Genomic DNA, 19,543 nt, shown 5'->3' with positions numbered 1-19,543 from the left:
GCAGGAAAATAATATTTTGGATTATACATTAAACAAATGAACTAATTTGAGATTATAGATAGTTTAATTGTGCAAATTGCATATAAAGACCATTTCTGCATACAATTAATCGGTTTTGAGGGTATTTTATACTATTCTAGATATACTTTTTCTAACTTAAACTATGGTCCTCTTTTACATAACAGAAAGTAAATATACTGTATAGGAAAGACGGTAAATATAATGCGTTATGATAAATTATATATTAACGTTTTTAAATCTGTGGTTTAGTATCATGAAAATTAAGCATAGAACTTCCAGTTTTTTAAACTTAGAAATAAGGGCAATTGTCATCATAACTTTCCTTAGTAAATTACTCGCAACAATTTGCAATCAGCCACTAAATTTTCATTTAAAAATTAAAAAAGATTAATCCATTGTTACACATAGGATGGATCCTCTAAACAATAGAAAATAACAGTGAACAAAACCTATGTTGGAATTGCACCAGTAATTACAAAAATAACTCCAGGTTACTCCCATAAGCGTTGCTAATACCTACAATCGTATGTAAACTACTATCTTTAGTGGTAGGCTTAGTTATTTTTCAGGTAGACAGGAAGATATAGAAACATTAAACTAAAAAAGAGAGATCTAGGACTGTAAAGTTCAATTTGTTATGCCTATCAAGATATGTCATGTATATATATAGTCATATTTATGCATATGTCCATGTTATTATCTGTATTTGAAATTATTCAGAACTTCAGTTGATGTGAACAGTTCCTTGTAGTTCGTTGACATGTTAAAATCAAATGTGTTAAAATATTTATTCTGCTATTTTATCCTTGACATAATAATTAACCATGAGACAAATGTATTAATTATTAGCCAGATTCAAGTGACAAAGGACTTGCACTTTCATCGTTAATGATATTTGCATACATTGATTAAAGCTTCGAGCTTAAAATTTTAAGTTTATATTTTAGTTTAATCTCGAGATGTTGTGAAGACAGAAAGCAGTTTGACGAGAAGAATTCAATGATTTCAGTGCGTCTAGTGAAAGATTCCTTTAAATCTTAGGTAATTATTTCAAAATAAATATTTCATAAGACCTAAGTTTAAAATATTTGGTTTATTTTAATATTTCTGTTTATAACAGATTGCAAGAATAGAGGACAAATTGTGATTAAAACATAAAAAGTTTCCAGATATTGTATAGAGTTCGGAGATTGAATGTGACAGGAAAAGACTGTGTCTGAGTTACACTTCAACTTCGTCATCTTCGTTTGAAACTTTTCTGTCTCAACTAATGTCCGTTTAGTGTCTAAGATTAACACAAGCAAGAAGTTAACCTCTTAACGCCCACTGTGCCAAATTTGTCACATACCCATTTTATGCATGTAGTATAGTGTCAGAATGAAAATTACAACCTTAAATGCCCATTGTGACACATATGGAACTATTTTCAATAATTTACTGTACTGTGCTGTTGCCTGGTGGCAGTTATGTGAACTACAGCCAGTGAGCAGATCTACCATACACAGTAAACACCAATTCTTCATAACCTCTAAGTCTTCATACCTGTATTTAGCAGAAAAAAAAGTAAGTACCCTTTTTATAAAATATGGTCTAGTTTACATAGTTAACTGAAAGTGTGTTACAGTAGTTTTAGTTCATAAAATATGTCTAGTTTATGTTTTATGATGCTTTTTAGGTTTGTGCCAAATTTGTCACATTGGGCACAACTGTAAAACTGCAGTTTTTCAGTTCGTCCCAAAAATGGCACATTGGGCATTAAAGTCAACCTACAAGCTTTTTGTACAACAATGTTTATTTTTGTCAGATGTCACATTGTCGACTAAGAAGACATAACAACACAACTTCGCTTTTACCCCCCGATGACAGTGAAGACAGTTTGGTGGATGACTCAGATGAGGATCCAGATTACACCCCTGGCCGTGACAAAAAGAACAAGTTAGCCTTATTTTGTAAGTTTATTTATACCATTAATTCCATAATTAACTTAGTTAGGCTCATACTTACTAATCTAAATTTATATTCAATACTAATAGGCTATGTTCTGTTTATTATATGTCTTTTCTTGTTATGACAGCACCATTTTTAATGCACACGGTTAGGATAATTCAGATTATGTTACACTAGGCTGTATAGAAAATTGTTTCAGCGGTGCTGTTATATACTAGTAAAGACCTCAATATGTTATTTATTTTAGTGTGAAATACATACTTTTTTGTGGTTTGAAAAAAAGCAAGGCAACAGCGAGTTTGTTTTGTTTCAGTGAACAATGCAGCGAGCTCCAGTGATGTCACAGATGAAGACGAAGAGAACATCCCTTCAACGTCTACAGCCACAAAAAAGAAGATTCCAAAAAAACCAGCACCTGCTTGGAATGAAGTGAATCCAGATAACAGTGAGAAACCTTCTCCGCCAATGCTAGAATTAAGTAACGAACATGTACTTCAGTCTCCAGTTGACTACTTCAAAGATTTTTTTGACAATGACCTTTTAACTTTGATTGCTACTCAGTCAAACTTGTATAGTGTCCAAAAAAATCCGAATAAACCCTTGAATACCTCAGAGAAGGAAGTAGAGCAGTTTATAGGCATTTGCATCTACATGAGCATTTATGGTCTACCTAGGAGTAGGATGTATTGGAATGGAAATACACGAGTAGAAAAGGTTGCACATGTTATGTCACGTAACAGATGGGAGGAACTGAAGGCCAACTTGCACTTCAATAACAATGATCACATGCCATTACAGAATGATCCAAACAAAGATAGGCTATTTAAAATCCGCCCACTAGTTGATGCTCTTCAAAACAAATTCAAAAACATTCCTATTGAGGAACAAATGCTCTGTGTTGATGAACAGATTGTGCCCTTCAAAGGCACATCTTTACTAAAACAGTACAACCCGATGAAACCCCACAAGTGGGGATACAAACTGTTTGTACTTTGTGACAGCAAGGGTCTGATTCACAATTTTGAGATCTACACTGGTCGCATACTACCTGCTACTTCCCTACCTGACATTGGAGCTAGTTCAAATGTTGTTTTACGACTGGTTGAACACTTGCCTCGTAATGAAAACAAATTCTTAATCTATTTTGATAACTGGTACTCATCACCAGCTCTCTTAGTGACTCTAGCAAATATTGGTTTCCAATCCCTCGGGACCATTCGACTAGGACGATTTCCAGGCTTGTTGTTTTCATCTGACCAAGAAATGAAAAAGAAAGGCCGTGGGTCTTATGAGGAAAAAGAGGCAACAATTGATGGGGTAAAAATTAGGGCTGTAAAATGGTTAGACAATCGAGGGGTGTCTCTTGCGTCAACTTTTGAGTCTGCTTGCCCTATCAACACTGTGCAACGCTTTGACTCTAAAGGTCGTGAGCAGATTGATGTCACTTGCCCTAAAATCGTTACAACATACAATAAGTTCATGGGGGGAGTGGACCTTCTAGATGGACTTATCAGCTACTACCGAATTAATCTAAGATCTCGGAAGTTTTATTTGAGGTTTTTCTTCCACTTTGTTGACGTAAGTATTGTCAATGGATGGCTTCTCTTCAGACGAGACTGTCAACATAATGGAATTGCTAAGCAGGGAGTAATGGATTTGCTAGCTTTCCGGTGTGAGGTGGCCGAGTCTCTTTGTAACTTAGGAGCTGACCCAATAAAAAGAGGAAGGCCATCAACAGACAGGGTAGAGAACGAATTTTCAAAGAAAAAGAAGAAAGGTCCATGTGTCAATATCCCTATACCAGATGTTAGAAAAGATGGAGTTGGACATTGGCCATCTGTTGTCGAAGATAGGCAGAGATGCAAGCATCCCTTCTGCAAGCAGAAATCATCCATTATGTGTGAAAAGTGTAAAGTTCACCTCTGCCTAAACAAAGGAAAGAACTGTTTTGTGGATTTCCACTTGTAAGGTGCTCCTTATACTGTGTAGTAATGTGTTTTACTTATAATTCTAAATATACTGTAATTATGAAGCAATATACTATTAGTTTTTCTTATGTCCTGTTTACTTTCTCTAAAGTGCACTATTTTCTCTATTGCCCAATGTGCCAGATTTGGCACTTACCCAAAATTTGGTTAAATAGTAAATTTAAAAATCTGAAAAAAATTACAGGTCATCTAAGTACCATTTAAAGTAACTTTTAGCATAAAATAATTTTTTTTATATACTGCATCATGTAGTGGGCATTAAGAGGTTAAACTTTACAGCGTGTCAGAAAATCGTATACACACATATTAAACTAGTTTTGTCTACACAATTCATTGTATTATGAGATGCCATACTATAATATGTGAATACACATACAATGACCAATTAAAGCTCAATCTGTTCTATGGTCACAGAATATTAGAGCAGTATTTACTTTCTTTAAATTTATAAAGTATAGATTAATGTGTAAATATTTGAAGAAATTATAGAAACATAAGTTTTTGTAGTTATTAGATAGATATACATGTTACAGGTTCAAATTTACTTGGCTTGCTACTGTCTCTGGAAAAAACAGAAGATAGATAAAGCGTCTTTCTCTTTTGGATTGTTAAATAAAATATTGAAGAATATGTGATATCAACAGGTGGATAAGCTTAGTGTGTTTGTTTTGACCCTACCCAATTCACAGTAAAATATGGGGATGCAGAGAATTAACCTTCTGCATTAAAAACTGAATACGTTTTTAGTGTTCTTTCTTCGTTAGTACCAGCTTAGAGAATTAGAGTTGGGTTAATAATTAACGTGATAACGCTTTTTATTGCCTTTTATTATTTCAATATTAAATGTGTGTGTGTGTGTGTTTGTTTGTGTGCGTGTGTGTGTTAAAAATATCCTTTTTATTTTAAATAGTTGTTGGAACGCTCAGGTACGCCCACGCACGTACACATACACACACGCACACTCACAGCTTACACTGCCACTAGAACTGCAAGTACATGCACTCCCACACTGAAATATGTAAGATTGTAATTACACAGACAAGTACATACACCATGGAGAACCAAGTATTTGATGTAGTAAAAGAGTACAAATACGATGACACGTGGCTTAAAAGCTTAATGTACTCAGTAACACCAGCTGATACTCGGAGTCACGTGCCAACTCAGCCCCTCCACCACTGCTGTTGCTACGTGATTCCGTACAAAATAACCAGCCACCCACACGGTTGTGAACATACATCTTGTACATAGAACAAGTTTAATGTTCAATAAACTACTCCATAAATTTATCTTGGCTACAATTGTTATAAACAGATAATGTTATCTAAACTTATATTATTTATTTATTTTCTTCTACAAATTTACTAATAGACACAAAAATTAAAATTATTTAAAATAATCAAATTGCGTTTCATAATTTTAATTACTTTTTTAAAAACAGCACATCAAGGAAATGCAAATACAATATTTCGAGATAACTACTATGGCAATTAGGTGGCATGTATAACATTTATATACGCTAATATTTGATAGTCTAAAATCCAAAGCATAAGGCAACCTATACGTATAAAAATGAAAGTTTGTCTTTATATCCTTTATAGAATCGTAAACTATTTGACCGCTCATTATGAAAATTTGTATGTGTATGCAATATCTCTCTGATAAGGTTTATGTGGTACACCCGTTGATGGAACTCGACACCAAGTGACGCTGCAAAATATAAAGGTTTCAGAGGACATTATGAACTGCCATTATGAGAAATTTACGTACATGAAATAGTCAAAAACTATATTAAGGTGCTAAGTTATGATCTATATTTGTATTTGTAAGTTTCTGGATGAATTTAAGGCTTGACTATTAAACCAGTTTATATTAAAGGACATGTACGTGTACAATAGCTATAACCATACACAAATTTTCGTGATCGTAGCAATAAGGCAAACTCTACATCGGAGTTGGAAATATAATTCACTTGAACCAGAATTGCACATACACAGGCATATGAAAAGCTTCAGGAAACAGATATTAGCATATAACTAACATATTGATTTAAACAAATCTATAATCAAATAATAGATCAATTTAATGGTATTGCTTGTTAGCACTTTGTTTTTTACTTTTTTTATAATTGCCTTACTTGAATTTTGTATCACACAGTAACTTAGGATAATTATGATCAATATAGACTGCGTGTAATTTATGGTTAACCCGCTTAGGTTTATGTTTATAAATAACAATTCTTAAAGGGTGAAGGATAAAGTATTAGCTATAGGCATTTAAAAGTTAGAGTTGTATATGTATTGCTTTTGTGATTTAACTTTTATATTAGCAGATAATTTGCTCTTCTGATACTATTGCTTATTAAGTTTGTTCATTTAAACAATATGTGGTATTTTAATAATGGAAATTTTACTATATCTGTATAATATTTAAGCAGAGCTTTTTTTTGAACATTTTGTTATGTTTTGTGCAAACAAGCAAACTCTTCGTGGTCGTACGAAAGACATGGGGTCCTTCGGTAATCTAACCTATTTGGTAAAACAAATTTTGAAAGTTGATGATTAAACCAGACTTCTTTATTTGAGTATTTACGTCTCTATAAATGATACCTGTATATTAATAAGTTAGCTTGGAAGTATGACATTTATTATGAAACTCCATGTTCTCTACCTCTGTATTAACATTAAACTGGTAAACATCAGTAAAATGGGAAGTCACTTACTGGCCTGAACGTTGATTCTTGTTTTGAAAATTTTCACGCTGACCTAGGGTGGCGTGCAATTAACCTTGTTATCTCTCTGATGTCTTTCGATAATCAAATGAGTAGATCAACATGTCGAAAATATGTACTTACTTAACATTTCATATGGCTACTGCAAATGAAGCAATTGTGATAAAATAAAGACATAAATAGAGATTAACAAAACTCTTTGGTTTGCAGCTTTCATTGTAATCAATATAATGATTCAACCATCAAACTAACACACGAGGCTTTCTGCTGAAAGGCTGTACAAATATGTATATAATTATAAACCTTTTAACACTTTTTAAATGTATTTATTTTCGTACAATGTACATTTCGAATTCTGGGAATTCATCTTCAGGTTACTAGAATTCGAAATGTACATTGTACGAAAATAAAAACTTTTAAAATGTGTTAAAGGGTTTATAAATATATACATATTTATGGGGCACTTTTCAAAGCTACATCTCTAATATGGATCAAGCACACCAAGCTGTAGAAATGGCAATAGCAATGCCACATTCTTCAGTTCATAACTAAACTGCAGATCCCACTCTCCAAAGATAGTACATAATATGTAACATAGTCTGCAGGAAGTCCAAAATAAACAGTTCATATTAAAATGTAGGTAAACTATGCATTTGAAATAATTATATTATATCAACTATATAAACATAATCTGTTTGGAAAAATACGAAAATTCACAGTGACTAACAATATTTATATATTTATATGACTCAGAATAGTACAATTGACTTAATGTAAAACACTCTCAACTTAGGCTGACTTTAACTTATAAACATATGTACCTAAGAGTAGTTAAAGATATACTTATTCTCTGTATTCCAAGGTTTATAATCTCTTTTTCTTGGAAACTGTGAAAGATAATTTTAGAATAATATAAAACGTAATAATTCACATAATTAAAGTTCCGCGGGCTCTCTAATAAATACAGTTACAACATAATTTGTAATATGTTTCATTATAGTTACTTAAAGATTTAAAGTTATAACGCTACATATGTTTCAGACCACTACACAGACATTTTTGGATCCAGCCCGTTTTATGAAATAACTATTTTTCCTACCACTAAAATCGACTTGACAACACATATGACGAGCTTCGGTTTCAGGAAAGGACATACAGTAGGGCTATGTCCAACCCTAGCTCTCCTGTCCTTTGTGAGCAAGCAAGGATGTCCCAATGCCACTGATCTAGGTCGATAGGACAAACCGGAAAGGACTTTGTGTTCAGTCTACTGTGCTGCGCTAGTTATATTTTCCAAAGAAATTTCTGCGGCACGTCTAAAATCAAATTTTATCTCTCTTATACCGAATTGATATTGTGTTTTTAATTATACCACTATTCTATGAACTCGTCATGAAAAGTTATTGTTGTCAATGATTGACTTTAATTTGAAAAATTTATACTTAGTTTAGTTTTTACACTCTTAACTTTATTTTTTTTAATAACTTTCAAAAATCAACTTCATTAAGCGAAAGACGGAATGAAATTCCCACAATAATGTTGTTTAATAATGTTTTATTATTTCAATCTTGTCTTTATATCAGCAATTAATTCAAGATTTATCAGGTGTTTTGGAATTTTAAATTAAAGTATATTTATTCTCTCGGCTTATTACGGGAATAAATATAACCTTCCCCTATATAAAAATACGGAGTACTTTTAATCAAATGTAAGGATTTTTTAACATTAGGTGATGGTATAGACCTTCAATCTATTCCGTGCAACAATGTACTTAAAATACTTAGATGTATACCAACTCAGTATCAAAACACAACAAAATTTAAACAATATAAAATATCTTTTAATATGCAAGTAATATAGTGAAATTTTAATTTTTTTAATTATTGCTCCTAATTAATCCTTGATGATATGAAGATAAGACATATATTAAATCATACAGTACGAGTTACAAGTAAGAATTATAGTTGGTACAGCCCCGTGAGAACGGTAAACTGTGACAAGCGGCAAGTGTTATTGGAGAAACGTTGTATCTCTTGTCATAACATTTTGTCTTTCATTATTTCCCACCTCAAACACTTTATCTCATCACCTTTAGTAAAAACCTTGCAACAGATGAATAAAAATTTAAATTTTTCTTTTCTTTAGAAAATTAAAACTTTCTTTGTTAAATATGTTCATTCGTAACATGCATATACTATTTAGTTCTAAAAGTACTACACAACTTTAGATTGAAAACAACTACCCTCCGTCAATTATTGAACGAGCTAAGGCTAAAAACAAAAGTTGCAAGCAAATTAACAAAAGAGACAATCCTAATTATCTCACTACCGTAACTATAACTTATGTAAAAGGAACATCAGAAAAAACTCGTAGTATAAATTATAAATTTAGCATCCGCACTGTTTTTAAGTCACAAAATAATATAAGAAGCTACTTAACAAAATTAAAACCGAGAAACAAACAACAGGAAACCAAGAATGTTGTATATAAAATTGAGTGTTGTTGCAATACGGTATTTTATTATTTTATTTAGTTTATGTAACTAGTACATTATACAGAATTTCCACTTTGTAAATTCATCGAAATGAGGAAAAGCAATGCATTATCAAAGACATACAACATCTGATTTTATGAAAATTAGATGCAAAATAATTAACTAAAACAAATACACTGCGCACGTTACTACATTAAAAATAAAAAAAATTCCTTGGTGGAGAATATTTTTATAAATTAAACTGAATGAAAACCAAACATTATATGTATTTGACGAACACATTGCAGACATATATTCAATTTGATAAACAAACAATTCGTTATATTACAATTTAAATTTTCCTAATTTATGTTCTGACAATAAATGTACTGTTTACATTGTAAATAAATATGCGTGCTTTGTTAAACCTAACGAGATGGAAACATTATAAACAATTATGATTATGCCACACCACGTGTCATAAAACACATGTTCCTATGGTTGCATACGGACGAAACTATAGATTATTCTATGTTAATTGTCCTGGGAACAAATAAACAGACAAAGAAGAAGATTATACAAACAAATTAATCGTATAACTTGTAGTAGTATAAATGGAGTTTCACACAAAATGTAAAAAAGATGGCATAAGGAATTTTCTTGATATATATTTGTAAATGAATTGTTCAGGTTGTTTTAATTTATATTGGGTTTCATACAATTCATTAAATAGAAAACATATACACACCAGTTTACTAAAAAATGATGTGATGGGATAGGTGCTAATATTGTGATAGTGTGCCAAATATTTGAATTATTAACATTGATAGTAACTTATTAGTAACAGTAGTAACTTACCAAAATTATAATAACGATGAGTATCTTTCACGGTTATTACGTTCAGGAAATGATCAACCTGAAAATTTAAAGAATACTTAAATATCTGGAATATGTACAGTTATAAAATTACACAGAGTATCTCTGAGAAGACGTATAGTTTCCCTTCTCTTGCATTAAACGGGCTGCACGTCAGGTTGATGTCTTTCATCCTATATAGTTATACTAAGATTATCAATGGACTGCATCAGTGTGTATGTCATGGTCACTATGAAATCGAGGAAATGAAACAGACCTTGACTTGGATTAAATTTTTTGTCTTGCCTACATCTGTGTATCCATTAAGAAGCTTAGGCAAAAGAAATGAAAAGGAAAAGGTTAGTAAGTATTCTGTGTATAGATATGTTGTAAATCTTTTGCAATTTGCAGTTCATGCAGATGAGGTCAATCAGGATGTCGAAGCATATTGTATGGTTCATCTCATAATGAAATACCGTATTGATTATATTGTTAGAAAACTTAATCTGAAGCATAGGTTGGATTTACATCCTCATAATCCAAAAATACCATTACCTTATAAGTCCAACAATTAATTAATGAAGTCTTTCAAAATTGATCTGAAATTATATAAATTTAATAATTCATGAATTTCGTAATTTTAGGCAAAAGTGACCAATTACGTTTAATTTATTATCGTATTAAGAAAAAAAACTGTTTTTCTCGTGGTAAAAACTGAAAATAATAATGCAAAAATAAATACAGTACTCTGAAATGTATCATTACACTATAGGTGACACAATCATTCAAAAGTGTTTAGTTTAATTCAACAATAAATTATTATGAACACATTGATCATGGTGTGAGTATCCAGATATTTGATATTACTCTGCATTTTTCAAATATAAAAACAGAATTCATTAGTATTGTACGGAACAATTTCCTTCAGAAAACCCATTACATATATTCATGTTCACGGTCCATTTGTTAAATTGAAGTAAACTTACTAGCACAACAATGGAACGTATAATAAAATAAGTTTCAATATAGTGGGAAACAAAGCAGTTAGAATAGCAGCACTTTGGGTACTGTTTGCAACTGCAAATTTAGAAAATAATTGTCACCTGTAAGTAGCACAGGGCTTGAAGAGTGTAGATATATCCTTTCATAACGTTAAACGACATACTACTATGATAAGTGATAGCCATGTGCATTTCTGGATAGTGCTGTGAATTGGAAGATATACATATTTTACCTTTACTTATGAAATAAATCGAAATTTTATACAAAAAAAAACCTGGTATACTGAATATAATATCTTTTGTTACGTTGGAAACGGAAACCTAATGATTGGTGTGCACCACAAGGTCTGACTTTATTAGGGCATGTTTATGCTCTTCCCGTCGTAAAGAGAAAATTACCTAATTGGTTTGTTTTTTCTTAGGGTGGGTCAATTCTGACTGGTATACCTTCCTATTGAACCTAAACTGGATACAGCCAAAACCAATATGTAATGTGTTATATCAAGTCCATCCTATTGTTTCATATGAAAATCACATCATATACCACAAAGTTCCAGATATTTGGATAACAGAGACGAGGGAATTGTCTGTTTTACTGTGAAAAATGACTGTGGATGGAGCTACTTTAATATTAAAGAATTTTACTAACCTGAGCAACAGGGGGTGCTTTTCCCTGCCTGCTTTGTCTATAGAAGCTGGAATAGAACTGGCCTTCTCTTCTTTCACTTTGAGAAGACTGAGGTATAACCGGCTATCCTTTCCTGTAGGATATTGACAAGAGGCGACACTTTTTACCAACCTTACCCGTCCCAAAAGTCTTGACCACTCTGAACGCAAGCATATAGATTCTTTTAGGACTAAGTGTAATGAGGGGTTTCTTTAACTTATGTGCTAAGTAGACAAAATATCTATTAATTAAGCATTTTTAATTAAAATGTTGTGTTGATATTTGAAAAAGCCGAACCTATGTATAGCAAGATCTATTAATACAGCATTCATTGTATTTTCTTGTAAAGTGTTCAATGTCATTTATAAAATTAATGTACTTTTCATCAGTCTGTTTGGCATTTACCTGTAATATATAAAGAAACAAAATTAAATTCCACTTACGAACCTACTCGTTTTGGGCCTGTAATGTGTATATGTATCAACCTTGGATCCAAAAAATAAATGAAATCGTTACCTCAAAACGTGATTAAGTCTTACGCATGTCGAACTCCACAACTGGTATTAATTGTCAAAAACCGATAGGTGATTACTGACATCATTTGCAGAACAATATATTAATATTTTTATTTTTAATAATTTCCACTCTAACAACTATTATAATACGAAAAATAAATAATTTTAGTATTATAATAGGATTTTTCCAACGGATATACCGAACAGCGTGTTTTATTCATGCGATACATAAGCAATCAGATGTGTTTATTAACTATTGTTATTTTGTAACGTTATACATTTTAATTTATTATAAGCTGTATACTGTTTTATGTAAAATATTTTCATTGCTTCGTGATATTTATAACTATAACAAAAGTAAATAATTTTATTTATAATCAACGGGCTAGATGGGAATAGCAGAAAATGCTATAAAATGGCATTGCATTAGGAAATAACAGAAGTTTTATACCTACCTGAAAAAATGTGTGTTCTTCTTAGAAATAAAACTTTTCTAAACTTGTCGAGGAGAAGCAAAAAACCAGCCCTCGCCCGCGGTCCTTCCTCCAGCACTTGAAGAGCCTCCAAAGCCCCCTGAGCTTACCCCAGCCCTCCCGTCACACTCACGCGTTCTTCCTGGTCCTCTCCATAGGCCTTTAACAACTACACCCTGTAGTTGTTATAGGTCTATGCTCTTCGTATGGTATATCTTCAGCCGCCACGTCGTCCTCCACAGCCTAGCGGTCGTGAGTGTGATGTGAGAGACCTGAGGACTAACCCAGGGGACAGTGGGGACCTGTCAAAGTGACCTCCAAGTAGCTGGATTACAGGACTACGCCACGAGTCCCGGCCGACAATGGTGTGAATTTAGGGTTACTTGAGTTTGTTGCTATAGAAATAAAAGAATCCACGTTTAATTTCAACTTTTTCTAGTAGATAGTGATAGCGTCATAAAAGGGCAGCCCACCTAGTAACAGTACCTTTTAACATTTAATGGGTGTTTGCTATGCCCTATGAATGGGGCCGAACATCACCTACTGCAAATGTCGAGATATTGGGATCGCGAGTGCACCGGTAGGTATAGTCTAATCCGAAGGATGACTGTTGTAGTGGGTATAACTCTTTAATGTTATAGATATATTGCCGGCTATTCCTAATAATGGGTTTTCTACATAATGCGGCCCCTATTACTCTCCTTACCCATCCTATAAAGCCTGTCGTTCTGGAAGGAAGCGCAAAGAAGGAATAATGAGGATTAACCTCTGGTTGTATTGAGCTACAACATGATTTATGACTAAATTATATCTTGTATTTTCTCATATTCAGTTGCAATAAAATATCTAAGACAACACTAGCATTTACCACTCCGACTACTGCGGCACTACGGTTAAGTTTCTTTATCACTGAAGGTATTTAATCAGATATAAAGGCTGGTAAATTAGCCCCGGTAGATTTAAAAGCATAAATGAGAGTCTGATAACTTGCTCCATTTGTAATAGAAATGAATTTTATCCATAAATTATAATTAATTACTGGTGTAAGTTTACAACAGTTTTATGTCAAAAAATATCAATCTTGAATTTTTTTACAGCACAGAATTTGTATAAAATTTAATAACTAAACCTCCTGGTCAGCTATATGTTGTAAACTATACATAACTGTTAAGTTTTTCCTTGTTTTCTGTTTCAATATTTAAATTAATTTATGGGTATAGCAATTAAATGTTATTTTCTTTATTTTTTATTAAGTTATTATCTATATATTATATTCAGGGTTTCTTTCTTTATCTTGAAACAGATGAATTAATTTAACAATTTACATTGAGTGTTAAGTGTAATAACACCTAGTATAAATTAAAAACCATCCAATGATTTTTTTTTATTTACAATTAGGGACAATAAAACACAGTTTAATCCTTCAGATAGGATTTAAAGTTCCATTGACAGATACCTCCTGTCAATTGTTTAAGCGTAATGCTGTTTTATAACTAGTTTGTTATTTAACTAGTTCGGTATGAATTTCATTAAATAATATAGGATTCATTTAATGTATGTAATTGATAGAATAAATATACAGCTTTAAAGAAAATAATTAACGAATTTTCTCTATAGAATAAAAAGTAATGGAGTGCAAATTCAACTTGAAATGCTGGAGAAAAGATTTAATGTCAATGCAATCTTGTGTTTTAGTGCGCTTTCTACCTCAGCAGAATACCTATACAATGAATAACCTGTGCTATTAAAACTCATTGATTGACCTAAATTATGAATGTGATATATAACATGAAATCTAGAGAGTCATTTGTTTTAAGATTTTCAATTTGTCGTGTTAATTGTTTTTACGTAGACTAAAACGAGTTTTACGAGATTGCTTGTTAAACTATGGAATTTGGTTGAGCATCATTGAAATCTAAGCCCCAGGAGGCTAACATGATTCCTGTATTTTCTGGCAGGGGGTATTAGAAATACATTTTCTGTATGAGTATATTTCTGTATATTCCATTGGATACAGAACAAAGTAGTCTCAGAGATAAATGTACACGATGAGTCTTCTTCACTAAGTATTGTTTTTATTCGTTTGGACGGGTGGATTCCATAGTTTATTATTTAAGTATGTTACAGTGATAGTGTCAAGTAGTGTTACAATTCATATACAATACTGACCGGAAGTGACAAAGCTATAAATTAAAAATTCACACATTTTGTTGTTGAGAAACAGTTAACTGCAGACTTAAATTATAAAACATAGTATGGTGGCCATTATAACTTTTAAAAGGTAACCAGCTCTTCTTTTTTGTAGACTAATCTGTTGTCAGGACAAATGAATTAATTTAACAATTTACATTGCGTGTTGAGTGGATTGATGCAAAAAATATGTATAACTTTACTATAACCTAAATTGGAATTTGTGGAAGGTTCATTGCTTACAAATTTTAAAGTATTCAATACTGTTGGTATTTGTCATAATAAACCATAGATACATGAGAATATTTAAACTTAAAACATTTTCGTATACCCGTATAATTGTAACACTCTTAACTTGTTAGGAAGCCTTTTAGAATTTGAAACAATTGACTCAGCTGTCCTTGTATCTTAGTAACAGCAGTGCAGCGTCTAATACTGCAATGATACGTGACCAAAACACACTACGTTAAATACGTATAGAGGCAGAAATAACTACTGATCTAGATAAAACGTAGCGGCATTTTATACTTTCATACGTGAGTATTTAATTTCGTCAAGACATTTTAAAATTTAATATTTTAAATCTTGTTTAAGACATTGTTTAGTGTCACAGAGACTTTAGGTTGAGTTTCTGGTATACAATTGGGAGACCAGATGAGCACCTTTGCTGGAGGCGGGAAGTTTATAAACGGGTTGAAGCGCTTTTAAGTTATGTTGTTTAACGTGTATACCATGTTAATGTTAACAATAAATTACAACAAAGTTATAGGAAGTGTCATCCAAGTATGATAACACGTAAACGTAAAATTAAACGTACGTAATTTGAAACTGTTGTAGAAAAAATTACCTATAAATATGATATTATACTGTATTCGTTTATCAAAGCATATTATAAAAGTAACGTTTATTAAATATTGAATTTTATTATATGTATAAAAATTTTATATTGTGGTGATGCGCCTCTTTTAAAGATTAAAATATAAAGGTTTTAAGGGGTATACAATCTTTCGAGTGCTCCACAAAAGATTTTGAAACCATTGTTATAATATTAGACTAAAGTAAACTTGAATAATAAGTTTCCCAGTATAATTTCACCATTGTTACTGGGCGCTTAATTAGCAGCACAAGTTGTATGTTAAAACTTGTATAAGCGTCTACTAGTTATAAGTAACTTAAAGCAAGTTGTGTGTAATAGTTCTAAAGTATATTTGATTTTGGGCCTCAAAGTTCTTTTTACACCTAATGGATATGATATAATACTTAAACGTAGCGCTCTACATTTGAAGAATAATTCGTGACACGTGTCTAAAATCCTGCTTTTATTCAAATTAATCTCAATAGTAAATTTTTAAAACAAATATCAAAAAAACCATTACACAACAGATTACCTTATCGGAATAGGTTACAGAATATCTAGTTGGTGTACACAACTTTGGATTTACTGATATCACTGTCACAGATACATAGTAGGAGCTGCCACGTTAACTATGTAAAGCATGCTCACAACTTTAAGATGAATCGTTATTACGGCCTGTAATCCGTAATGAGCCAAGTTGGCTCGCTGCGGGCTCCTGTTCGCACATAATGTGTTGTGTCCGACCAAGTTTGGCTGTTAGCGCAGTTAAGTTGGCTCGTAAAGTAGCATTGCCGTATATTTATCTATCATGCCGCTATCCTGACAACAGAGTAGTCTTCAGAACTTTATTGCCTCAATTAGTTATCATAAGAAGCGCTTGCAACCTATTAAAAGTTATAATGGCCACCATACTATGTTTTTATAAGTTAAGTCTGCAGTTAAGTGTTTCTCAAGAATAAAATATGTGAATTTTTAATTTAGAGCTTTTTAACTGCCGCTCAGTATTGTATATAAATTGCAACACTAATTGTCACTATCACTGTAACATACTTGACTGATAAACTATGGAGTCCGTCCGTTCGAACTAATCAAAAAAATACTTAGCTATGAAGACTCACCGTGTAACATCTATTACTGAGATTACTGTGTTCTGTATTCAATGGCATATACAGAAATACACTCACACAGAAAATATATTTCTACTACTCCCTGCCAGACAAAACAGGAATCATGTGAGCCTCCTGGGGTAATATTTCAATAATGCTCAACCAAATTTGTTAGTTTACAAGCATCCTAGTAAAACCCGTCTGTATCTACATAGAAACAGTTACACGAAGAATATAAAATATGTAACATGCCGAAATGCTTTCCACATAGCACATTCATAATTTTGGTCATTCACTTAGGTTTAATAGCAGTGTTTATAAATAATATAAGTTCCGCTGCGCTAGTAAGAGCATTAAAACGTAAGATTGCATGGAAATTCTATTGTTTTCCATTATTTGAAGTTTTATTTACACTCTTTAACTTTTCCTTTTTTAAACGAATACAATTGTACTTGGCTTTATTACTTTACAGTTATTTGTGTCCTTTTATCAATACTATAAAGACCTCAATTATTTCTATGCTTTTTAAATAAAATACATGTGAAACTATTTGGAAGAAAGTGCACTGCACTTATACCATTGATAGAAGGAAACTGAGAATAACAATTTAAATCATGCAATATTGCAAAATTTTTATTTACTGAGAAGAATATCCAATATGTGTTGGATATTTAATTTACAATGGTGTATATAATGTGTTGCAAAGCAGAATTACGGTTGATTGTTATTGTTGCTGAATAAATATGTGTTTGTCTGTTTCAAGTGCTCTCATTTCATCATAATTCTTCTCTGTGCTTGTAAGAGTCAGGTACAGCGAATTTTGTTCTACAATAGACACTGTACGAACTACAGCCACAACTCTGATGATAATTTGTATACAATTTACCATTTACTTTTCTCATTAAACACTTTTGTCCTAAAATACTTTTACACTATTCTGGTTTAGAAACAAATTCATTTTCTCACATTACAGAAGGAATCTGGTAACTTACAAGTGATTAAAAAGAGTAATTTCAAAGTATGTACCTCCAACACAAAAAACTTCAATACATGATTAATCCACAAAATTAGTGGAATGTAATTTAATAAAGCTATTAAGTTAGTATTCATAAATTATCTCGTCTACCCAGGTTGAAAATGAATATAAGATTTTATTAGAGATCACATCTTATCATTGGATGCATGTACTTTCTTTATGATATTTTGCTTAACATTAGGTCACCTACTTTTATATTTATGTACCTTTATTAGTTTTATAAGTGGTACCTGCATATTTTTACATCTCATATTTAACCACACTAATTATAGTTTTAGCAACTCTTACATACTTTAAACTTTGTTATATATATATATATATATATTTATTCATTCATTAAATTTGTATAACATATATATAAAACCAACAGACAGATTATGTTGAACCGCTTTATGAGTTTATATAATGCCTTTATTACATCGCTTTTACAATTTTAATTACAAAATCATTGCTTAGTTAAATACAAATATTGCTTTTCTTATTTTCCTTGTAAATTTTGAAGATTATTTAATATTTTTACTGATATTTAGACAGTAAGAGGTCACAACGTTTACTATGAATAATCCTGCCATATTGCAGAATCGAGCACAACAAATCATTTCAATTATGATGAGAGCACCATTTACGTCAGTTCCCACTGACTTAAGGGGGCTGGCCCAGTATCGCAATCACATTTGCATGGTTTTGGAAAACAATTTTTGTACTGTCAAATATTGCCCAATTTGTTTGAAACTTTCAGGTTAAGTCAAAATAGACTTTTTATACACGCTTAAGAAAAAACAAAATTGTAAATATAAAATTTATTATTTTTTTAATTTTAGTTTTTTTTTGCAAAAAAATCTTTAGTTTAATGGTTTTAACATGATAAATAATCTACCTTATGAGATAATTTCACAAAATAAAATGTATCTTGTTCCTAGGCAATAGTTTCTTAGCCTGAACTAAAAATATATATAAAAAAATGTACAAATAAAACAAATTACTGAATTTTAAAGTAGTTTTACCAAAAAAAATTGAGTTTTTAGAAGGTAATAGGCTTGGAATATAAGAAATACTTTACTCACCATTTTAATTTTAGTTCAAGCCATTTACACAGCTAAAATGAAGATCTGGTGAAAATTTGGTAAAGATTGCTCCAATAATTTTGGAGTTATGATGTAAATAATTGGAAAAAAAACAATGTTTCGGGAAATCGCAAACAAACATATTTTATTGATAAATTTACTAAAATGGTACTCTAAAATCCTCCAGCAGCATAAGAAACACCTTCCTTTTCCTTGTCTTGGCTTTCCTTTTCTATTCTAAGCCTTCTCCTTGCTCTCCTTTCTTCCAGACTTGCCAACATAGTTCTTTTATTTGCGTCGCGCACTCGTCGAACGTCAAAAGTCTCCATGCAGCTGTTGAAGTGTTTTCCGGGTTTGATTTTCAAGTGGTCTAGCACTTTTGACTTTGCATTATTCCCTTCATTAAATATCAGGGAAACTTCATGAGCAGCTATTTCCACAATATCCCTTCCTGCAAATCCTTTTCTTAGGACACAGTGACCACAAAATACTGTTGAAACTTTCGTTGGAGTTCTGTGTTTTTCCCATAAGACATCTTTGGAGGAGGTTTGGCATTGTTAGGTCTACAAATATTGGTTTTATCTCCAGCATGATGGCTTTGGGGATAGTGTTTTTATGTT

General features: G+C 31.8%; 1 protein-coding gene across 1 annotated transcript; it reads left to right on the top strand.

Annotated features, from left to right (window-relative positions):
• The first annotated feature begins 1,599 nt into the window (after window positions 1–1,599).
• On the top strand, window positions 1,600–4,006 carry LOC124367626 (piggyBac transposable element-derived protein 1-like). Its single transcript, XM_046824599.1, has 2 exons — window positions 1,600–1,970; window positions 2,282–4,006. Exons 1-2 carry the CDS (start codon window positions 1,826–1,828, stop codon window positions 3,934–3,936), a joined length of 1,800 nt encoding a protein of 599 aa, XP_046680555.1. The 5' UTR covers window positions 1,600–1,825; the 3' UTR covers window positions 3,937–4,006.
• Window positions 4,007–19,543: the final 15,537 nt, after the last annotated feature.

The sequence above is a fragment of the Homalodisca vitripennis genome, chromosome 8, assembly GCF_021130785.1.
Source record: "Homalodisca vitripennis isolate AUS2020 chromosome 8, UT_GWSS_2.1, whole genome shotgun sequence".
Taxonomy (NCBI): Eukaryota; Metazoa; Arthropoda; class Insecta; order Hemiptera; family Cicadellidae; genus Homalodisca; species Homalodisca vitripennis.
This window is presented reverse-complemented; position numbering and strand designations above follow the sequence as displayed.